The sequence below is a fragment of the Balaenoptera physalus genome (assembly GCF_965194825.1).
Source record: "Balaenoptera physalus genome assembly, chromosome: 11".
Taxonomy (NCBI): Eukaryota; Metazoa; Chordata; class Mammalia; order Artiodactyla; family Balaenopteridae; genus Balaenoptera; species Balaenoptera physalus.
The window spans coordinates 107,998,095-108,014,902 of NC_138896.1; the positions used below are offsets into that span (position 1 = coordinate 107,998,095).

General features: G+C 60.5%; 1 protein-coding gene across 4 annotated transcripts in view; it reads right to left on the bottom strand.

Annotated features, from left to right (window-relative positions):
* Positions 1 to 1,764: 1,764 nt before the first annotated feature.
* The window catches only part of FBLN2 (fibulin 2), a 76,213-nt gene continuing 61,169 nt past the window's right edge, over positions 1,765 to 16,808 (bottom strand). Inside the window, exons 9-18 of one of the 4 annotated variants that reach the window (XM_082414262.1) lie at positions 16,183 to 16,323; positions 12,020 to 12,154; positions 10,024 to 10,161; positions 9,377 to 9,520; positions 9,138 to 9,266; positions 8,632 to 8,757; positions 6,373 to 6,489; positions 5,590 to 5,718; positions 4,598 to 4,721; positions 1,765 to 2,609 (exon numbers count right to left, since the gene is read on the bottom strand). In XM_082414262.1, the coding sequence (XP_082270388.1) occupies positions 2,252 to 2,609; positions 4,598 to 4,721; positions 5,590 to 5,718; positions 6,373 to 6,489; positions 8,632 to 8,757; positions 9,138 to 9,266; positions 9,377 to 9,520; positions 10,024 to 10,161; positions 12,020 to 12,154; positions 16,183 to 16,323 (1,541 nt within the window). In that variant the 3' untranslated portion in view covers positions 1,765 to 2,251. The remainder of the gene's footprint in view (positions 2,610 to 4,597; positions 4,722 to 5,589; positions 5,719 to 6,372; positions 6,490 to 8,631; positions 8,758 to 9,137; positions 9,267 to 9,376; positions 9,521 to 10,023; positions 10,162 to 12,019; positions 12,155 to 16,182; positions 16,324 to 16,808) is intronic. The other 3 variants (XM_082414264.1, XM_082414263.1, XM_082414265.1) reach the window with 3 other exon arrangements.

The window sequence follows — 16,808 nt, forward strand, 5'->3', positions numbered from 1 at the left end:
CTCACACCCTCTGAGGCACGATACGTCAACAGAATTGTTGTACCAACTAGAGATATGGACACCATGGACAGCTATGGGGTAGAATCCCCGGGGGGAAGCCTGCCCACAGCTGGCCGGATGGACTGATTATGGAGGCCCCAGGAGGCTACAAACGGGTCCTGACAGGAAGAGACATCTACTCTGGAAGGGGCTTTGCACATCCAGCCCAGTGGTAGATGCAAATGCTCAAGATACTGTAAGAGTGTGGGGAAGAGAGACAGTGTGCCAGTCTGGACCACCAAATCACATTTCTTCAAACCAAGGATCACATGTTACACCCCACCGCGTCAACAGCGGGCAGAGAGACCTCCTCCTTGGAATGACGTTTAGGCAGAGAGTTAGAATGGCATCTGAGACACCAGTCGTCTAACATAGGGCAGGGAAGATAAAGGCGCGAAGAGCTGGCTTTCAAGCCTTCCTGAGTATATGTTCACCCTCAACACCAGGGAGCCAAGGCAGGTCCCCACTAGAAAGATTCCTCTGCTTTTCTAGGTGATCTGGGACGGGGGGTGGGGGTAGGATTCTGTTGTGACCACACCATTCTTCACACAGGGGGAGAATGCTGGCATGACATCATCTCAACTTTCTTTTTTTGTATCTGATGCAGCTGTCCCAGGAGCAAGGCTGCAACTGTGCATGCAGGAAGCAGGGTTGATTCCTAAGCAAGAAACCGTAACTAGACTTTTAAACCTTGGTGTCAGAATTCCTAAGGGCCTGATGGGGTGGACGACGCCTTCACCCCATCTGGCAAACTCAGGGTTGCAGCTGTGTGTCGCCTGCTGGTTGAGATGGCCCCCTGGTTAACTCTACCTACAGGAACGGAGTGGGCCGGGGGACGGAGGGGGGCGGTGCTCGCCGGACGACCATTGCTGCCTTTCATCTAGACCAGCACGACGGCCAAACCTAACGTCCGTTCCCAATGTGGAAGAACTGGGGTACAAATGGAGAGAAAGGGAATCGTAGCTGAGGGGAAAGGATGAATGGGTTACGCAACGACTACGTTTGTCCAGTACATTAATATCTCATGAGGCTTGGAGAAACAGGCAATACCATCTCTCAGCTCCATTATACCAGACGGCTTAAAGGGTGAAGCCGAGCTCACTCCTGCCTTTGGAACCTGACAAAGTGAAATGGACGCTGCAAACCTGAGCGGCCTTGTCCTGGAAGACATGTAGTCACATGAGAGACGATTCGCTGGATGAACTGCTAATGACTGGCTGGCACCCCAGTCTCATTTTGCAGGTTACTCCTACCTCCCGTGATGTGTCCCCACAGCCCTGGCACCACTGGTGAAGCTATAATACCGACAATGGCCAAGTACACTGGGACACGGAGTTACAGTCTCCGCAGGACGGAACACCAACGGAAAACGGCTGGCCCGAGAGAGAACTGGATTTAGCTACCCATTAGCTCATTTCTATGCTAAACAGTCTCACACACGTTCGTCATTAGGTGCGAACAGCAGTCGGTCAGGAGGTGAGAAAAGTAACACTAAACGTAGATGTCCAGTTTCTGGACGATGTCCAAAGTGACAAGCCAGGTGAGGCCCACATTTGGAGAAGGAGACGAGGGAAGAGGGAAACGCAGGAGGAGGAAAAGTAGGACCAGAAGCGAGCACGCTCGCACTTCCGCCCTTTCAGCAACCCAAGGTGAGGCCCAAGGCGGGGCCCCAAGACACTCAGGCACCGCTGGCACGCGCAAACACTGCACAAAAGGAAGCGGGTCTTCTGTTTTCACTTTTTTACTTTATAACCCTTTTGTACTATTTGAATATCTATATATTTGCAATATACATGTACTACTTTTATAATTAAACAAAAACACTTAAAAACGATTTAAAAAAAGAAAAGTGAAGAGCTAATCACAGTGGAACATGAAACAGAATATCATCATTGGGGACAGGTCACCCAGTTGAGTCCAAAATCTCCAATGTGGTCGCTGATTCCAGTCTTGGTCACGTCCAGCCTCGGATCCTCCGACCCCATCCACGGGGCACCAGCACTGGCCTGCGCAAAGCTCCCTCCGGGGGCACAGGAGAGGCCGAAACGCGAGGAACAAGTCAGCAAAATTAAGTTAATTTACAGGGTCAGAGTAAACTGGCCACAGCGCCCGCCCCCCACGCGGCCGGCAGGGAGCGCGGAAAGAGGCGTGCGGCCGGGGCGCCGGACCAGCGGGGGACCCGGGGCTCCACGCGCTCGTCCGCGGCCGCGCCTCACAGGGCAAAGGTGGTGAAGAAGATGTGCATCTTGGCCAGGAAGGTGGTGACGGAGCCCTGCCGCCAGAGCTTCATCTCCACGTCCAGGGCGAAGTCCCGCGGCTCGCGCACGGACCGCTGCAGGAAGACGACGCCCGTGTAGGCGTTGAGGCGGCGCGTGCCGAAGTAGCCCTCCTCGTTGCCCTTGGTGATGGTCAGCGCGATGGTGTCGCCGGCGAAGGCGGGCACCGGGCTGATGCGGAAGATGTGCGCCGGCACCAGCAGCCCGGTCTGGAAGTTGAGCCGGTAGTACGTGATGCGCGCCGGCGCGTTCTGGCACTCCATGAAGTCGTGGCACAGCGCGCGCTCGCACTTCCTGCGGGGCGCACGGCGGGGGCGTCAGCGGCGGGCTCGCTCCCACCCGACACTCACCCAGCCCGACCCACCGGGCGCAGGCCCCCAGCCCAGCTCCGCCCTCGTCAGCCTCGCAGCCTCTGCCGGGTCACCTGACCTCCCTGGACCTCAGCTTCCTTGTCCGTAGGACGGGTTAACGGCCTTGCGGTTTCACTGGCGGGAAGGGGTGAGTTTATGAACATGCGGCTCTCAGCACAGCGCCAGGTAGCTTGTTAGCAGCTCTCTCTCGTCCCGGTGCGCCTTCCTACCTTCCTTCATTCTTACCTCCCTGCCTGCATTTTTCCCCTTGCACACTGCCTATTTGCATGGATTCCCTGGCCATGGTGTTTTTATTGTTGCAATCTTTTCTCAGATTCCCTTTTCTTCCATAATTGACTCTCCTTCGGAGCCATTTCCTCTTCTGACGGGATGGCCTGCCCTTTCCCCTCTCCGAGTATCAGAGAGCTCCGAGTCACACCTGCTCCAGAGGACGCCTGGGAACTCGGCCACGCTACAGGACCATGATGACAGAACCTGCACCAAACCCCACGGGGCCCAAGGCCTCGATTTCTAAGCCCAGCAACAATCTGGTCTCTTCTGGGTGCAATGAGACCCTGTCACCTCCATCACTAAATCCCTGTCTCAAAGCTCAGTGCTTCCAAAATGGGCACCAGGGCTCAGCAGGTCTAGAGGATGTTGTGAGCAGAGTTCCCCAACGGGGGGACCACAGCGCACAGCCACGCAGGGTTGGGGTATGACATCACCAACACATGGCACTAATGCAGCACCAGGCCATGCCATACGCTGTGTAAACTCATGACGTGTTTTCACTCATGCCGTGCTCACACCCACCCTGGGGCTGGCGCTACCGTCACCCATGTTGCAGGCGGAGCAGCTGAGACCCAGGGAAGGGAGGTCACCTGCCCAGGGTCACCCAGACACACTCACCCAAGCGTCCCAACACACCTGCACGTAGACACTCCCCGGCACTGTGTGTATTAGCAAGCATGTCACAGAGTCAGCAGGGCAGCCGGCAAGTAAATCACGAGCGCATACATGCTAGGAAGTGCCACCCCAGGCGGGCTGCACGCACAGACGCAAAAGACGGCGACCAAGCAGAGAAAGCAAGCTTCGAACAACGGAGCACATCCACGTGACAGCACCGCGCAGAGAAAAGATGGACACCCCAGCAAGTACTCAACGGAAATGTATGTTTAGTAAGGAAAGGATAGGAAATACGGCGAAACACCAAGAGGCATCACTAGGGAGTGTGGTCACCAGCCTGCGAGCTGGTCCCGGTGTCTCCCCTCCTGTCAGTCACACTTCGAATGTTGCCTCCGAGGGTACCCCGTGCAGTGCTGGACTGTGTGGCCAGTGGCAGAAGTGATGATATGTCACTTTTAGGGTTAGGTTAGGTTACAAAGGACCATCACTTGCCTTCTTGATGACCCGTGCTGGGGGAGCTCCAGCCCCATGGAGAGGCCACATGGTGAGGCGCTGAGGCCTCCCGCCCAGAGCCATGAGTGGGCAGCGGGATCCTGCAGCCCCGGTCAAGGCTTCGGAGGACCCAGCCCTATGAGACCCTCAGCCAGGACCACCCAGCTAAGCGGCTCCTTGGCTCGTGACCCTCCAAAACTGTGTGAGATGGTAACTACTTGTGATGTTAAGATGCGAAGTGGTGCAAAAATCTCGTTACACAGCAAAAGACAACTAGTGTGTGTGTGTGTGTGTGTGTGAGAGAAAGAGAAGATTTTTTTTGTGTCTTCTTCCTTTCATACTCTATGCACCGAGCTTTCTGCAAGGTGCTGTTTTATACCATTTATGGTCATCAGACCACAGACCTGGCAGTGGGGCCTGTGAAGAGCAGGGGGTGGTGAAGGCACGCGCCACCACCGGTCACCTGGCCTCCGCCCTGGGCAGTGTGGGTCGGTGCAGGGTCCCCGGGCCCGAGGCCGGGGTGGGGGCACTCACGTTTCAGAGACTCGGACGTAGTTTGGAGGACACTCGAAACGCAGGCAGCGGAAGCCGCCCTGGATGTTATGGCAGGTCTCAGCCTCAGAGCAGTTGTGGGTGCCCAGTGCACACTCGTCCAGGTCTGGGGGGAGCAGAGGAGGGCGATGGGAGGGATGCCCAGAGCTGGAGACCCTCGTCCGAGCCACCCCAGCCCGCCCCGGGGGCCTGGGTCTCAGGGCAGCTCGTCCTGTGGGCACACAGCTCACATGCCACCTGAGCGTCACATACTCCCGTCTCTTCCACTCTGTACAGCAGCCAAGGGCCTGGGAGCCTCTGTGCTGCCAGCACAGGCCATTCCCCAGCCCCCGCGCCGGGATGGCCAGGGAGGAGGGGTCGGGGGAGATGTCCTGAACGCGAACAGGTTTCCGGCCTGAAGCGCCTTCAAGAGCCAGAATCACTGCGGCGTCTGAGCTGCCCAAGAAGCCCACGCTGCGTTCCCACCATCAAGCAGAACAGGGCCTCAGGCTCAAAACTGAAATCACGCTCTAGGCACATAAAGTCGTCATTCCCGCACAGCTGTTTACGGCAGGTAAGATCCTCACCTTTTACGGAGTCCAGGCTGATTACTTTTTAAATTAAAAAGCAGACAGCTCTGCAGCCGGGAAGCCCTGGCCAGCTCCTGGGACCCCTGAGGCTCCTCTCGTATGGGGCTCCTCACTGGGTAGGGCTCCTGCCTTTAGGACCACCCCACAGGACGCCCGTCCCGCTCGCAGGGCAGGGCCCAGAGCAGAGTCCAAGCCTTGAAGACTCTAAGCTGGTCAAGCAGCAGAAAGACTGCCACCTTCCTCATCCCAGGCACAGAGCTCGGTGAACGTGGCCACCAGTGGCATGGGCCATTCTCTGCCTATGCACTTGGTGTCAGAGCTCTGGGAACACGGCCAGCTGCATGAGGCTTTCTGCGCCTGCTTGGAGGCTGCCTGAGGCCCCGGTGGCGCGGACCCCTCACTCACCCTTGCAGGACCTCCCATTGGCCGTCATGGTGTAGCCGCGCTCCGGGCACGCACACTGGTAGCTCCCTGGCACGTTGATGCAGCGGAAGGTGCAGAGGATGCCGGCGCCCTGAGCGCACTCGTCAATGTCTGCCAGAGAGAGTTTCAGCCCCTCGTGAACCCTGGGTCATCCTGCCACAGCCGTGGAGCCTGGGGGCCCATTTTACAGATGAGGACGACAGGGCTGAGAGAGGAAGAGAGCTGCCCGAGGCCACAGAGCACACAGGACCCGCATTCCAGGGCTTGCTTCCCGGGGCCGCTCCATACTTGCTACTGCCAGCTGAGGGCCGATCAGGCACCAGACAGGGCGTGGACAAGGTACCGCCGACCCCTGAACAACACAGGTTTGAACTGCACAGGCCCACTTACACGAGGACTCTTTTCAATAAATACTACAGTACTACGCAATCTGTCCTTGGTTCAACCACACATGCGGAACCGCGGATACAGAGGGCCGACTGTAAAGTTATACATGGATTTTTGACTATCGGGTGAGGGAGGCCCTAACCCCCGTGTCGTTCAAGGGTCAGCTGTAATTAACTTAATCCTTCATCCCACTGAGGTCAGACGTGGGAAGCATCTGTCCAAGGTGGCACAGCCAGGAAACGCACGGCTGGGACTCAAGCTCTGATACGACGCTAAGGCCTCCGTGTGCCCTGTGTCCCCGGCCCGGTGGGGACTCTAGGAGCCTGGCACACGGGAAGCGGTGTCTCTCAGGAAGGGGGCCCTGGGCAGGAGAGGTACCTGTGCAGGTGTGCCCGTCCTCGGCCAGCTGGTAGCCCTGGCGGCAGTAGCACTGATAGGAGCCATAGATGTTGGCGCACTCCTGGCTGCAGCGCTGGGCCTCACACTCGTTCACGTCTGCAGACAGACCAGCCGGCGGTCACCGAGGTGTCCTCCAGCCCAGAGGGCCCAGGTCCGGCTCACCTGGAGCCTTGTCTTAACAGACCATCAATCAGTTCCAGCCTCCCCTTCGGGCCGATGGGGAACCAGAGGCCCAGAAAAAGGCAAGGCGCCTGCCTGAGACATGCAGTGAGGCAGGGGCAGCAATGTATTATAGCTTGCTGGCGCAGTCCCGGCCTACTGCCTAGAGGAAGCAGCCACAGGTGGGGCTCAGATCCCCGCACGGGGAGCTAGATGCTGCCCTACTGAGGGTGCACAGCACTGGGTAGAGATGGCTCTGGGAGATGTCACCTAGGTGCTAACAAGGACCTGCCCTTGACCCCCAGGGCCGGCCCTGCCTGGGGGTGGGGGAGGGGTGAGAGCGGGCCTGCGAGGCAGCGGGTGAGCGGTGTGGGTGGAGGACGGGTGAGATGGGGCATCTGCTGGACTCTGAGCTCCCTGTGGGCAGGGACTTGTCTCTCATTCATCCAACCAAGACCTGCCGGGCTCCGACAAGCGCCAGGCCTGTGTGAGCGTGGGGACACGGCCACGAGCGAGACGGACAGCCACCTCCCCGTCGTGGAGGTGACGTTCACGTGTGTGCTGGGGAGGAAGCGGGGGGATTAAATGAGTGGAACACCTAGTACGTCAGAAGGTGGCGCGTGCTATGGGAAAAGAGCAGAGAAGGGGCAGGGGTGTGTGTGGGAGGGCTGCAGTGTTGGAGTCGTGCGGGCATCTGGGGAAGCGTTCCAGGCAGAAGGCACGGTGAGAGCACAGGCCCTGAGGTGAGGGTGTGCCCTGTGCACGCACAGAAGAGCGAGGAGGCCGGCGTGGTCAGAGCAGAGTGCGGGGGAGTAGGGTCAGCTCACACATGGCCTTGAGGCCACCGTCTGCCGCATGACCCTCGGGACCTCACAACATACACAGGTTTCACACAAAATGATGGACGGCATGAATGAATGAATGAGTGGCTTCTCTCCTCTACCAGGCTCTGAGCTCCCGGGGGCCAGGGGCCACGCTGGTTCCATCTCTGAGTCTCTACCGTCCAGCCACAGATGGAGCTGGAGAGAAGTGGCCTGAAGTAGGGGTGGTGGGGGGGAAGGCAGAAGGGCCAAGAAGTGAACGAATGAGCTACAACTAGGGTGGGAAGGACGCTCCATCCCCACGGCTGTCTGCACCCAGCCTGGCCGGGGGGCGGGCTCACAGGTGGCTGTAACCCCCGTGAGTGAAAGGGAGTGCCAGGGTCTGTTTGGGGAGCCCATCCAAGTGCCGTCTGACACAGCCAGGCCTGGGGTCGCTCCCCTGTCCCTGGGCTGGTCCCGTCCCACAGGAGGCCGGCTCTTTGGCCAGGCCAGGCGATCAGAGAGAGGTGCATGGCCTTCCCAGGGGCCTCAGCAGACTCACCTCCCCAGGAGGGAAATGAGGACAGCACCTCCAGGGTAGGTGCTGGGAAAGACGGTGCCAGCTAAATGGGGCCAGAGACCCCACATCCCCTTTACTCACGGGACCCCTCCCCACTTCACCAAACAGCCTGGGATCCCCGCACCACCCCGCACCAACCCCACCAGACCTGGCCCAACCACACCATGAACACAGGTGGGAACAGTGTGACGGTCCCTCACGCGTCCCCTCCGTCAGCCCCGGGCGCATCCCACATGGGTGAGGACTGGGCCGCAGGTCCAGTTCACGTGCTTGGTTTAACACACAGTGTGTTTAAGTTTAGATCCACCAGCGACGTGTAAAACCCAGCAGACTTTGCATAAATATCTAGATTCCTGGGATCTGGAAAACCAAGATGGGGTCACTCTGCATGGCACTGCCAGGTGCTGTGTGGCCGCCGGGCCGTCCGCCTGGCCACGGGCCTGCCTCTCGTCTCACTCCCTCTGCTCCCTGCCTGGACCCCAGGGCACCGCAGTCATGGCCAGGACCAGCACCTACCAAGGGGCAGAGGCTGGGCTGCCCCCCTGCCTGCAGGGAGCTCCCGCCCAGGGGTGCAGTCAGCACAGATGCCCAGCCCTTGGGTCTGAGATGGCAGTGGGGGGCCCTGGCAGGAAAGAGCCTGCAGCTGAGGCCTGGGGCCCTGCACGGTGGGCCACGGGTCAGAGGCTGGGTCGGCCGTACCTTCGCAACGCTTGCCGTCGGCCGCCAGCAGGAAGCCGGAGGCGCAGGAGCAGCGGTAGGAGCCGAGCGTGTTCTCGCACGTGTGCTGGCACAGGCGGCTGGGCGAGGTCCAGCACTCGTTCACGTCTGCGGGGCGGGCGGCAGGCGCAGGGCCTCAGGGAGGGCGGAGGTGGCCTGGACGCCAGCCCCCTCCACCCCCGGGGAGGAGAGGGACCCAGGAACCCAGAAGGAGCGAGGGGGAAGAGGGAGCAGGGGAAGAAGGCAGAGGAGGTGTTGGACGGAGACCAGAGGCAGACGTGGAGAGACAGACGGCACAGCAAAGGGCAAGAGAAGAGCGCGATGGGGACCGAGAGCAGAGCCTCAGCTGGCCAGGACGGCAGGAAGGCAGTCCAGCCCAGAGAGGGCCGGGCACGTGGTCAGAGCAAGGCTGGCCGAGGGGAGGGCCTGGGGCAGGCGGGCACCTCTCAGGGGAGCTGGATGGGGTCCCGGCCACCAGTCCCACCTACCGATGCAGGCGCGGCCGAAGGCGTCCCGCTGGAAGCCAGGCTTGCAGTCACAGCGGTAGGAGCCGGGGAGGTTGTGGCATACCTGCCCCTCGCCACAGCGGTGCACGCCCGACTCACACTCGTTCACGTCTGCAGGGGGAGGCGAGCAGGGCACCCTGAGGCCCGGACTCTCCCCCTGCACCAGCCGCCCAGGCCCAGGGCACCCGGGAAGCCAGAGGCTAGGGGGAGGCAGGCCTTACCCACACACTTGGTCCCGTCCTGGCTGGCGTGGTAGCCACGCCCGCAGATCACTGGGTTCCTCTGGCACGTGTAGGAGCCCACCGTGTTGATGCAGCTGAAGCCTGGCCGACACGGCTCGGAGAGTGACGTGCACTCGTTGATGTCTGCGGAGGGGGGTGCGGGTGACAGGGAGCCTGCTGTAGCCCCTCCCCGAGCCCCAGCATCTGAGTCCAGGGCTGCACTGGGAGGCGGCCGGTCCTGGGCCCCAGACCAGCCCAGGTCGGGCTGGCAGGTCAGACTGTCTGGTCCCTGCGTGCCAGGAGCCGAGGGCTTTCCCTCCCAGAACCCAAGCGCTGTTGGGTAGGTTAAAAAAACGTGATACACCTTCATCCAGTCCAGTCCCACAGATGAGTAAACTGAGGCCACAAGAGAAGTAACTCAGCCGCGATCAGAAAGTTCAGGATAATAAGAGCTTCCATTTTGCAAGCGCCTCGTGGGGCCCAGGCACTGACACATCCATTCACAGGGGGACACTGAGGCCGGGAGAGGGAAAGTGCAGCAAGCCAGGCCTCCCTGATCTGTAAAGCCCTCAGAGCCTATCCCCCCAACGACCCCTCCTAAAGACCCCCAGGGCCAGGCAGACACAGCCCCTCCAAGCCCCACTCACCCACGCAGTTGCCCTCGGGGTCCTGCAGGAAGCCCTCCATGCAGCGCTGCCGCGCCTGGCAGTAGAAGGAGCCCTTGGTGTTATGGCATGTGGAGCCCGCCTGGCAGTTGTGTGTGCCCAGCTCACACTCGTCCACGTCTGCCACACAGACCAGGCCGGGGGTCAGGGGCCGGCGGGCTGGCAGGCCCCTGCCCGCACATCCCCACGGTGACCTTGATGGTTACAAAGGTCTGCATCACAGGCAGCTGCCGTGGCCCACGCCAGCAGTAACAACAACGTCACCCCTCTCACTGAACTCTGCCGTGCTACCAGGCGTTGCCCCAAGGGCTCCGAGACGTACTTATTCACTCAGTGCTCGCATGCACCCAGAAGCAGGCTATGACGAGCCCCCTCCTCCACAGGGGACACTGAGGCACAGGCAGGGTTCCATAGCTGCGGCACTGCTTCTGGGCAGCCAGGCTTGGAGCTTCCAACGATGGAACTGCCAGACCTGGATGGCACCGCTGTCCCCACCTGCGGTGTGGCACCAGCAGGTCACAAGGGCCCCTCCCCACTGTGCAGCACCCAGTTTACAAAGTGCCGGCCCCACGCTTCCCCTGTGCTTCCTGCACAGCAGGCATGTCGCGCTCTTCCCACAGACGAGGAAACCGAGGCACGGAGCAGAAAGGGGACACAGAGGGCTAGTGGCACAGCCGAGACTCCCTCGGCCTCCTGACGGCCTGACCAACCATGTGTGTCTGTCTGTCTGTTGTTCATCCATCCACCCCTCCAGTTTCCAAGGTTTGCACCACTTTCCCACAGGAGCCCAGCCTCTAGGCAGCCCTGTGCTGGGTTCTAGAACCCCCTCCAAGGACCCCCGGGAGGCTGAGAACACAGCCCCTGCCCAGCCACTCTGGTCTAGGAAGGAGGCCCTGGGATGAGAGGGGCGGGGGTGGTGGGGCGTCCAGGGAGACGGCCCCCCTCCCCAGGTGCCAGGGTTCTCTAAAGGGGGCTCACCCTGGATCTGTGTGAGCCCTGTGGGCCTGCGTGGTGTGCACAGGTGTGCGCCGAGGGGCCTGGGCTCATCTCCTCCCAGCTCACCCCACCCCTGCTCCGCGCCCAGCTCAGGGCCCGGCATGGAGTGCGTACAGCACCTGCCTGAGCTCCCGCCGACCTCAGAGCCGCTTCCCACCGCCATTTTCAGGGCTTGCAACAATGGAGCACTGCTCTGGGTCTCACCTCCTGGGTGACTTTCTTCTAGACGCTTTCAGTTAAAATACAACGCTTCCCGTCACGGGTGAAACAAACTCCCAAGTGCCCGCCTACCTGGGCCTGCCAACCCCGCAGCCTCCTTCCACCGGCAGCGTGCTCCCACCCAAGACGCCCTTTCTGTTCTTTGCGCCAAGACTCCTCCCCTCCCTAAGGGCATGGCACCTGCTGTTCCCTCTGCCTGGAACACCCTTCCCAGGGGCCTCTCATGCTGCAGGTCTCCGCCCAGACATCACACAGGCCACAGGGGGCCGGCCTCTTTGGACCCCACCTAAAAGCAACACCCAGCCCCGTGCGCCTGTGGGCCCCCCACCCCCCCATCAGGAGGCCAGAGACAAGAACACGCCCCCACCGGTACCCCTGCCACCCAGGACCCTGCCAGGCCCACAAACGACGCTGGGGAAGCATCTGCTGAAACGGTTCAATGGAACCTCTCTCTCTTCTGAGGCGGCTAGAATTTTCTGGTAAAAAGGACAGAAGTGACCCTTCTGTGGGAACTGAGGCATAGGGAGGGGAATAACTGACCCAGACACACTTACCTTGGGCCCCCCCCCCCGCCCCGCCTCTGCCCCCAAACCATCATCTGTGGGGTCTTCCCACAGGCAGAAAACCCCAGGGCTGGGAGCTTGCCAGAAGGGAGAAGGCTCTGGGTGGGCCAGGAGGTGGGCTGGGGGCGGGCTGGGGGCGGATCAGAAGGCGGGGTGGGGGGGTGGGGAGGTGGGCGGGGCCTCCAGCCAGCTCGCCTCACCTGTGCACTCGCCGTCCTTGAGCATGTAGCCGGACTCACAGGTGAGAGCCTTGTAGCAGCGGAAGGAGCCCACCGTGTTCATGCAGTGCTCGCCCCGGCTGCACGTGTGCAGGTCCGTCACGCACTCGTTGATGTCTGCGGGGAGGGTGAGGCCCTCAGAGGCTGCGGGGCGCTCCCGGTACGGCGCCGCCGGCCAGCCAGCCCTGCCCTCAAGGTGCTCACTTCCCAGAGAGCAGCACGGTCTGTGCAACCACCCATTCAACAAAGATTTATGGAGCACGTGCCATGGCCCCAGGGGTACCTGGTGAACCAGACAGACAGAAAGTCTGCCATGGCACGGGACACTCAGAGCGGGAGGACCAGCAGACAGACAAACCTAAGAGGGAGGGTGGTCCTGAGTGCTGTGGAAGAGAGAGTGAAGGAGACCAGGAGTGGGACGTGCAGGGTGTGGAGGCACGAAGGATCCTCAGGGCAGAGGACACTTGGGCAAAGCACTGGAGGAGGTGCCAGAATGAGCCGAGCTCGTATCTCAGGCAGAGGGGCAGGCTGCCGGGCAGGTTCAGGGTCTGGCCCAGAGGGGTGTGACTGCGCGGAGAGGAGAGTGTTAGGAGATGCGGGGCAGGCGGGAGCCATCGAGGGCTCCAGCAGACGAGGGAAGTGGGCTGACTTATCGGTAACAGGGTCCCCTGGCTGAGTGCAAATACTCCAGGGGTGAGGGTATGTTAGAAAAGGAGATGATGGGGCTCAGGCTGCCACCCATGGAGGCGAGGAGAAGCAGTCGGGTTCTGGAAGTACTGTGAAGGTCAAACCGACAGCATCTATGATGGATGTGACGAAGCAGAGAGAAAAAGAGGAGCCCACTGGTCTCGGCAAAGCTTTCTGGACGAGCAGCCCTGCAGGTGGGGGCCCAGCACCTGGGAGCCCTGTGGGCATGTGGGAACGGCCCTCCCAGGCAGAGGGAACGGCCGGCTGGGAGGAGCAGGCTGACAGGGGAAGGTTGGGAGCCCTCGACGTCACACTGAGCTTGAGGATCAAGCGCAGCCAGAGACCTGCCTCGGAGTTCACGGAAGGGGGCGAGGGAAGAAATTAGCTTGGGAGTGGTCACTGCTGAGGTCACCTGGGGGCCGAGTACTGACCCCTGGGATGCGCAGGTGGGGAGGGGAGAAGCCAGCAAAGGAGGGAAAGAAGTAGCATCAGGGAGGGCGGAGGAGACCCAGAGAGGTGGCCAAGTCAGACGTCCCTGCAGGTGGGCAGAGGACACCCCATGTCTCCGCCACGCTCCACCTGGCAGGGGAGGTACAGCAGTCGTTGCGGATTCGTTCATTCACTGGACGCACCTTAACGAGCACCTATTCTGTGCTAAGCCCAGGTGGCCTAGCGGTGTGTCACAGCCTCTGCCCCCAAGGAACTGCCAGTCGGCAGGCCCGGAGAGAGGACAGGTCGGGTGGAGACGCTGGGGAGGAAAGCTGCACGGTCCTGGGCTCAGGCCAGAGCACTGCCCGCTCTGGGTCCTGCGCTGTCAGAGCTGCTCTCAAGGACAGTAATGTCTGAGCTGCGCCTATCAGGATGACAAGGACCAGGTGGAGAGGAGGGGTGCAGGGCTGTGTGGCAAGAGACTGTCCCAGACTCACAGGTGAACCAACTGGTGTACAGGCCCGGCCAAGGCTGGTTGGGTGGGAATGAGGAGGAGGAAGAGGGAGAGTTCTGGCCCGTGGTTTCCAAGGAAGGGTTGGCTGGGCCAGATAGAGACTTCTGATTTATAAGCTGGATTGACAGAGAGAGACACATTCTCAGGAGCCCAGAAACGTCATGGGCCAGGAGCGCCCCCTGGCCTGGGAGGAATCATGGTGAGAGATGACAGCAGACACCACTGACTGTGTGGCTCACTTAGGGATCAGGCGGCTTACAGGAACTGCCCTCGATCCCCCAGAGATACTGCTTCGCAGATAAGGAACTAGGTCTCACAGAGGGGATGTGACTGAAGTCTCCCAGCCTGCACGGGACCACAGCAAGAACAGAACCCAGAGCGCCCAGCCCCTTCCCCACTGCTGCAGAGTGGGCCCCAGAGACGGGGCTCCCATCGTCTCAAAGCCAAGCCCACCTGGAACACTGTTCCCAGGGCCCAAGATGTTCCTCAAAGGACAGGGCACAAAAGGCCAACAGCAAAGCACAGGGGATTCCCCACAGAGGTCACCTGTCTGTTAGAAGTCCTGTGGACTTGGCACCGCCCAATACTGTCCCACTTCGGCTTACACACCTCCAGTGATGGGGAGCTCACTACCTATGCAGGCTGCCTCAGTATAACACATTTGTCGAATCACAATTACGGCATCAAACACTAGCAAGTTCTTTACATGGACTTATGTAACCGCCACAGTGACCCTCTGAGGTAGACATTAGTCCTCTCTTTTCACAGGGGAGGAAACTGAGGTTCAGAGAGATCAAATGACTGGTCTCAGGTCCTACAACTAGAAAGAGGCACAGCCAGGATTTGAACCCAGGCAGTCTGGCTGCAGAGGCCACACTCTTAACCCGGGCACCCGTCTCCCATCTCACCAGCCAGGGTTAATAGAACATGCCTGGAGCTCACAAACGCACCGCAGAAGACACGTCTGTGGATGAGCAAGTGATGGAAAGAACGAGTGCTCACAGATGAGATGAACACATAAGTGGAACACAAGGACGAAGAGGAGACTGGGGTCCGTGCCGGACGATAAGGAGGGAAAGGCTGAAAGAATGACCATAAACTTAGCTGAATGGAATGCACCTCTGCTCTTTCATCCCAGAACCCGTTTTCCAGCTGCCCGGCGACCCCTTTTAGGACAAGGTCTTCTCTCCAGGCCGCCAGGGAAGCCTGCACACCCGCGTCCTGGGAGGATGCTCACAGGGTGGACGCCTTTTCCCAGACACACAGACACGACCCAGACGGGAGGAGCTGCCCCGCCACTGACAAGCAGGCTCCAGAGGGCGCATGTTGGGCCGGCGGCTGAAGGCCAGGGACGCACATGTCTGCAGCGGCCACTCCGCTGCCTGGCGGCGGAGGGTGAGGAAGAGGACATGTCCAGGTTGGGCATGGTCCCCAAGCACAAGGACGACACACGGGGGTCTGGGCACGTGCGGTGCAGTTCCCACCTCCACATGTTTGTTGCAGCCGTTCCTTCCTCCCTCATGCCCCTCCCAACTCCCAAATCCCCATCGTCCTTGGAGACACGTGCACACGCCACCTTCTCCAGGGAGTGTGTCCAGATGCTGCCAGCTGGAATGGCCTCTCCCTCGGCCTCTCCTTGTGTCCCTGCCACAGCATTTCCCAGTCTGCCCCAAGCCCCCGCTACCCTGGGTCTATCTCTGTTCAGGTCCATGATGTTTCCTCCATGAAAACATCAGACCCCCAGCCATGGGAGAACAGCAAGTCCTTGCTGCCCACAGGGCAGGCCTGGAGCCCCAGCCCTGGCCCACAAGGGCACCGAGAGGCAGGAGGGTAGACGCATTACTGAGCACCAGCCCATCCATGCACAGGCCGGGACCTGGGTACCAGCCCTTGCCAGGCCTCCGAGCCCCGAGGTTAGAGGTGAGGGAACAGGCTCAGAGAGGCGAGCACTACTGCTCAGGGTCACACAGCAAATGGACGCCTCACTGGGGTATTTGCCTCTGAAGGGGCTCTGGCTGCATCTAAGGACAATCCCAGCAGCTGAGGTCACAGGCACACAGTGCCCCGGGCTCTGGCTACGCCATACACATGTCACATAATCTCCAAATGAGGAGCAGTGCCCTCTTTGCCCCCTTTTTACAGATGATAAAACAGAGGCTTGGGAGGAGGTTCAAGCCCCCAGAGATACTAGGGGGTCCTGCTTCAAACCCAGGCCTCCCTATCCTGCTGCCCACATGTCTCAATGACCTCATTTCAATGACCAGCCAGGTCACACCTCAGATGAAGTTCTGACTCAGGCACATCCCTGTGGAAAGCAGCTTCCCGGTGGTGTGGGTGGAGAAGCAGGACAGGAACCAGGACACGAGGGGCATGACACGGAGCATGGGGTGGGGGGCCGTGCTGAGAGCTCACATGCAAAGGGCAGGCCCTTTAGCATGTGGCTGCAGTGTGGCGGGCTTGGCGTGGAGCGGAGCGGGGAGCCGTGACGGTGGCGGCAAGCGGGGCTCTGGCTTACCCACGCACTTCCTGTGTGCGTTGAGGATAAAGCCCTCGGCACAGACCACTGTGTGGTTGACACAGTAGAAGGATCCCAGGGTGTTCACACAGAACTGTCGCCAGCTACAATCGTGAGTGCCCAGCAGGCACTCGTCTTGGTCTAGTGACGGCCGCGGGAGGAAAAACAGAAGGGCCGTTAGAGAGGCGTGGCCTCCAGTGACATGGAGCCTCCAGTGACAGATGGGGAAACTGAGACCCAGACGGGCAGGGACCTGCCCAGGACCTCCCAGCCCATCAGTGGTCCCTCTGGGCTTTGGGCCCAAGTCTGAGTTTGTCCAGTTGAAACACGTCAGAGCAGGAGCCCTAGCAGAGACAGGTGGCAAAGTGAAGCTCAGAGAGGGTAGACAGCCTGTCTGGGGTCACACAGCGGGCGGGACCAGAGGCCGTCTCCCACCCATGCTCTGGAGACCCTCCACCTCCACGGGCAGCCACGGGAGCCACACAATGGCAGGAGTTGCAAACCTAAGTGCTTAGGGGGCCAGGCTGGAGACATAAACAGGAGAAGGGACCAAGGGGGCTCTAGGGCACTGTGGAGCCTGTGCTCTGTCAAAAGGGAGACCAAGGCTGTGGGCTCCTTGTGGACAG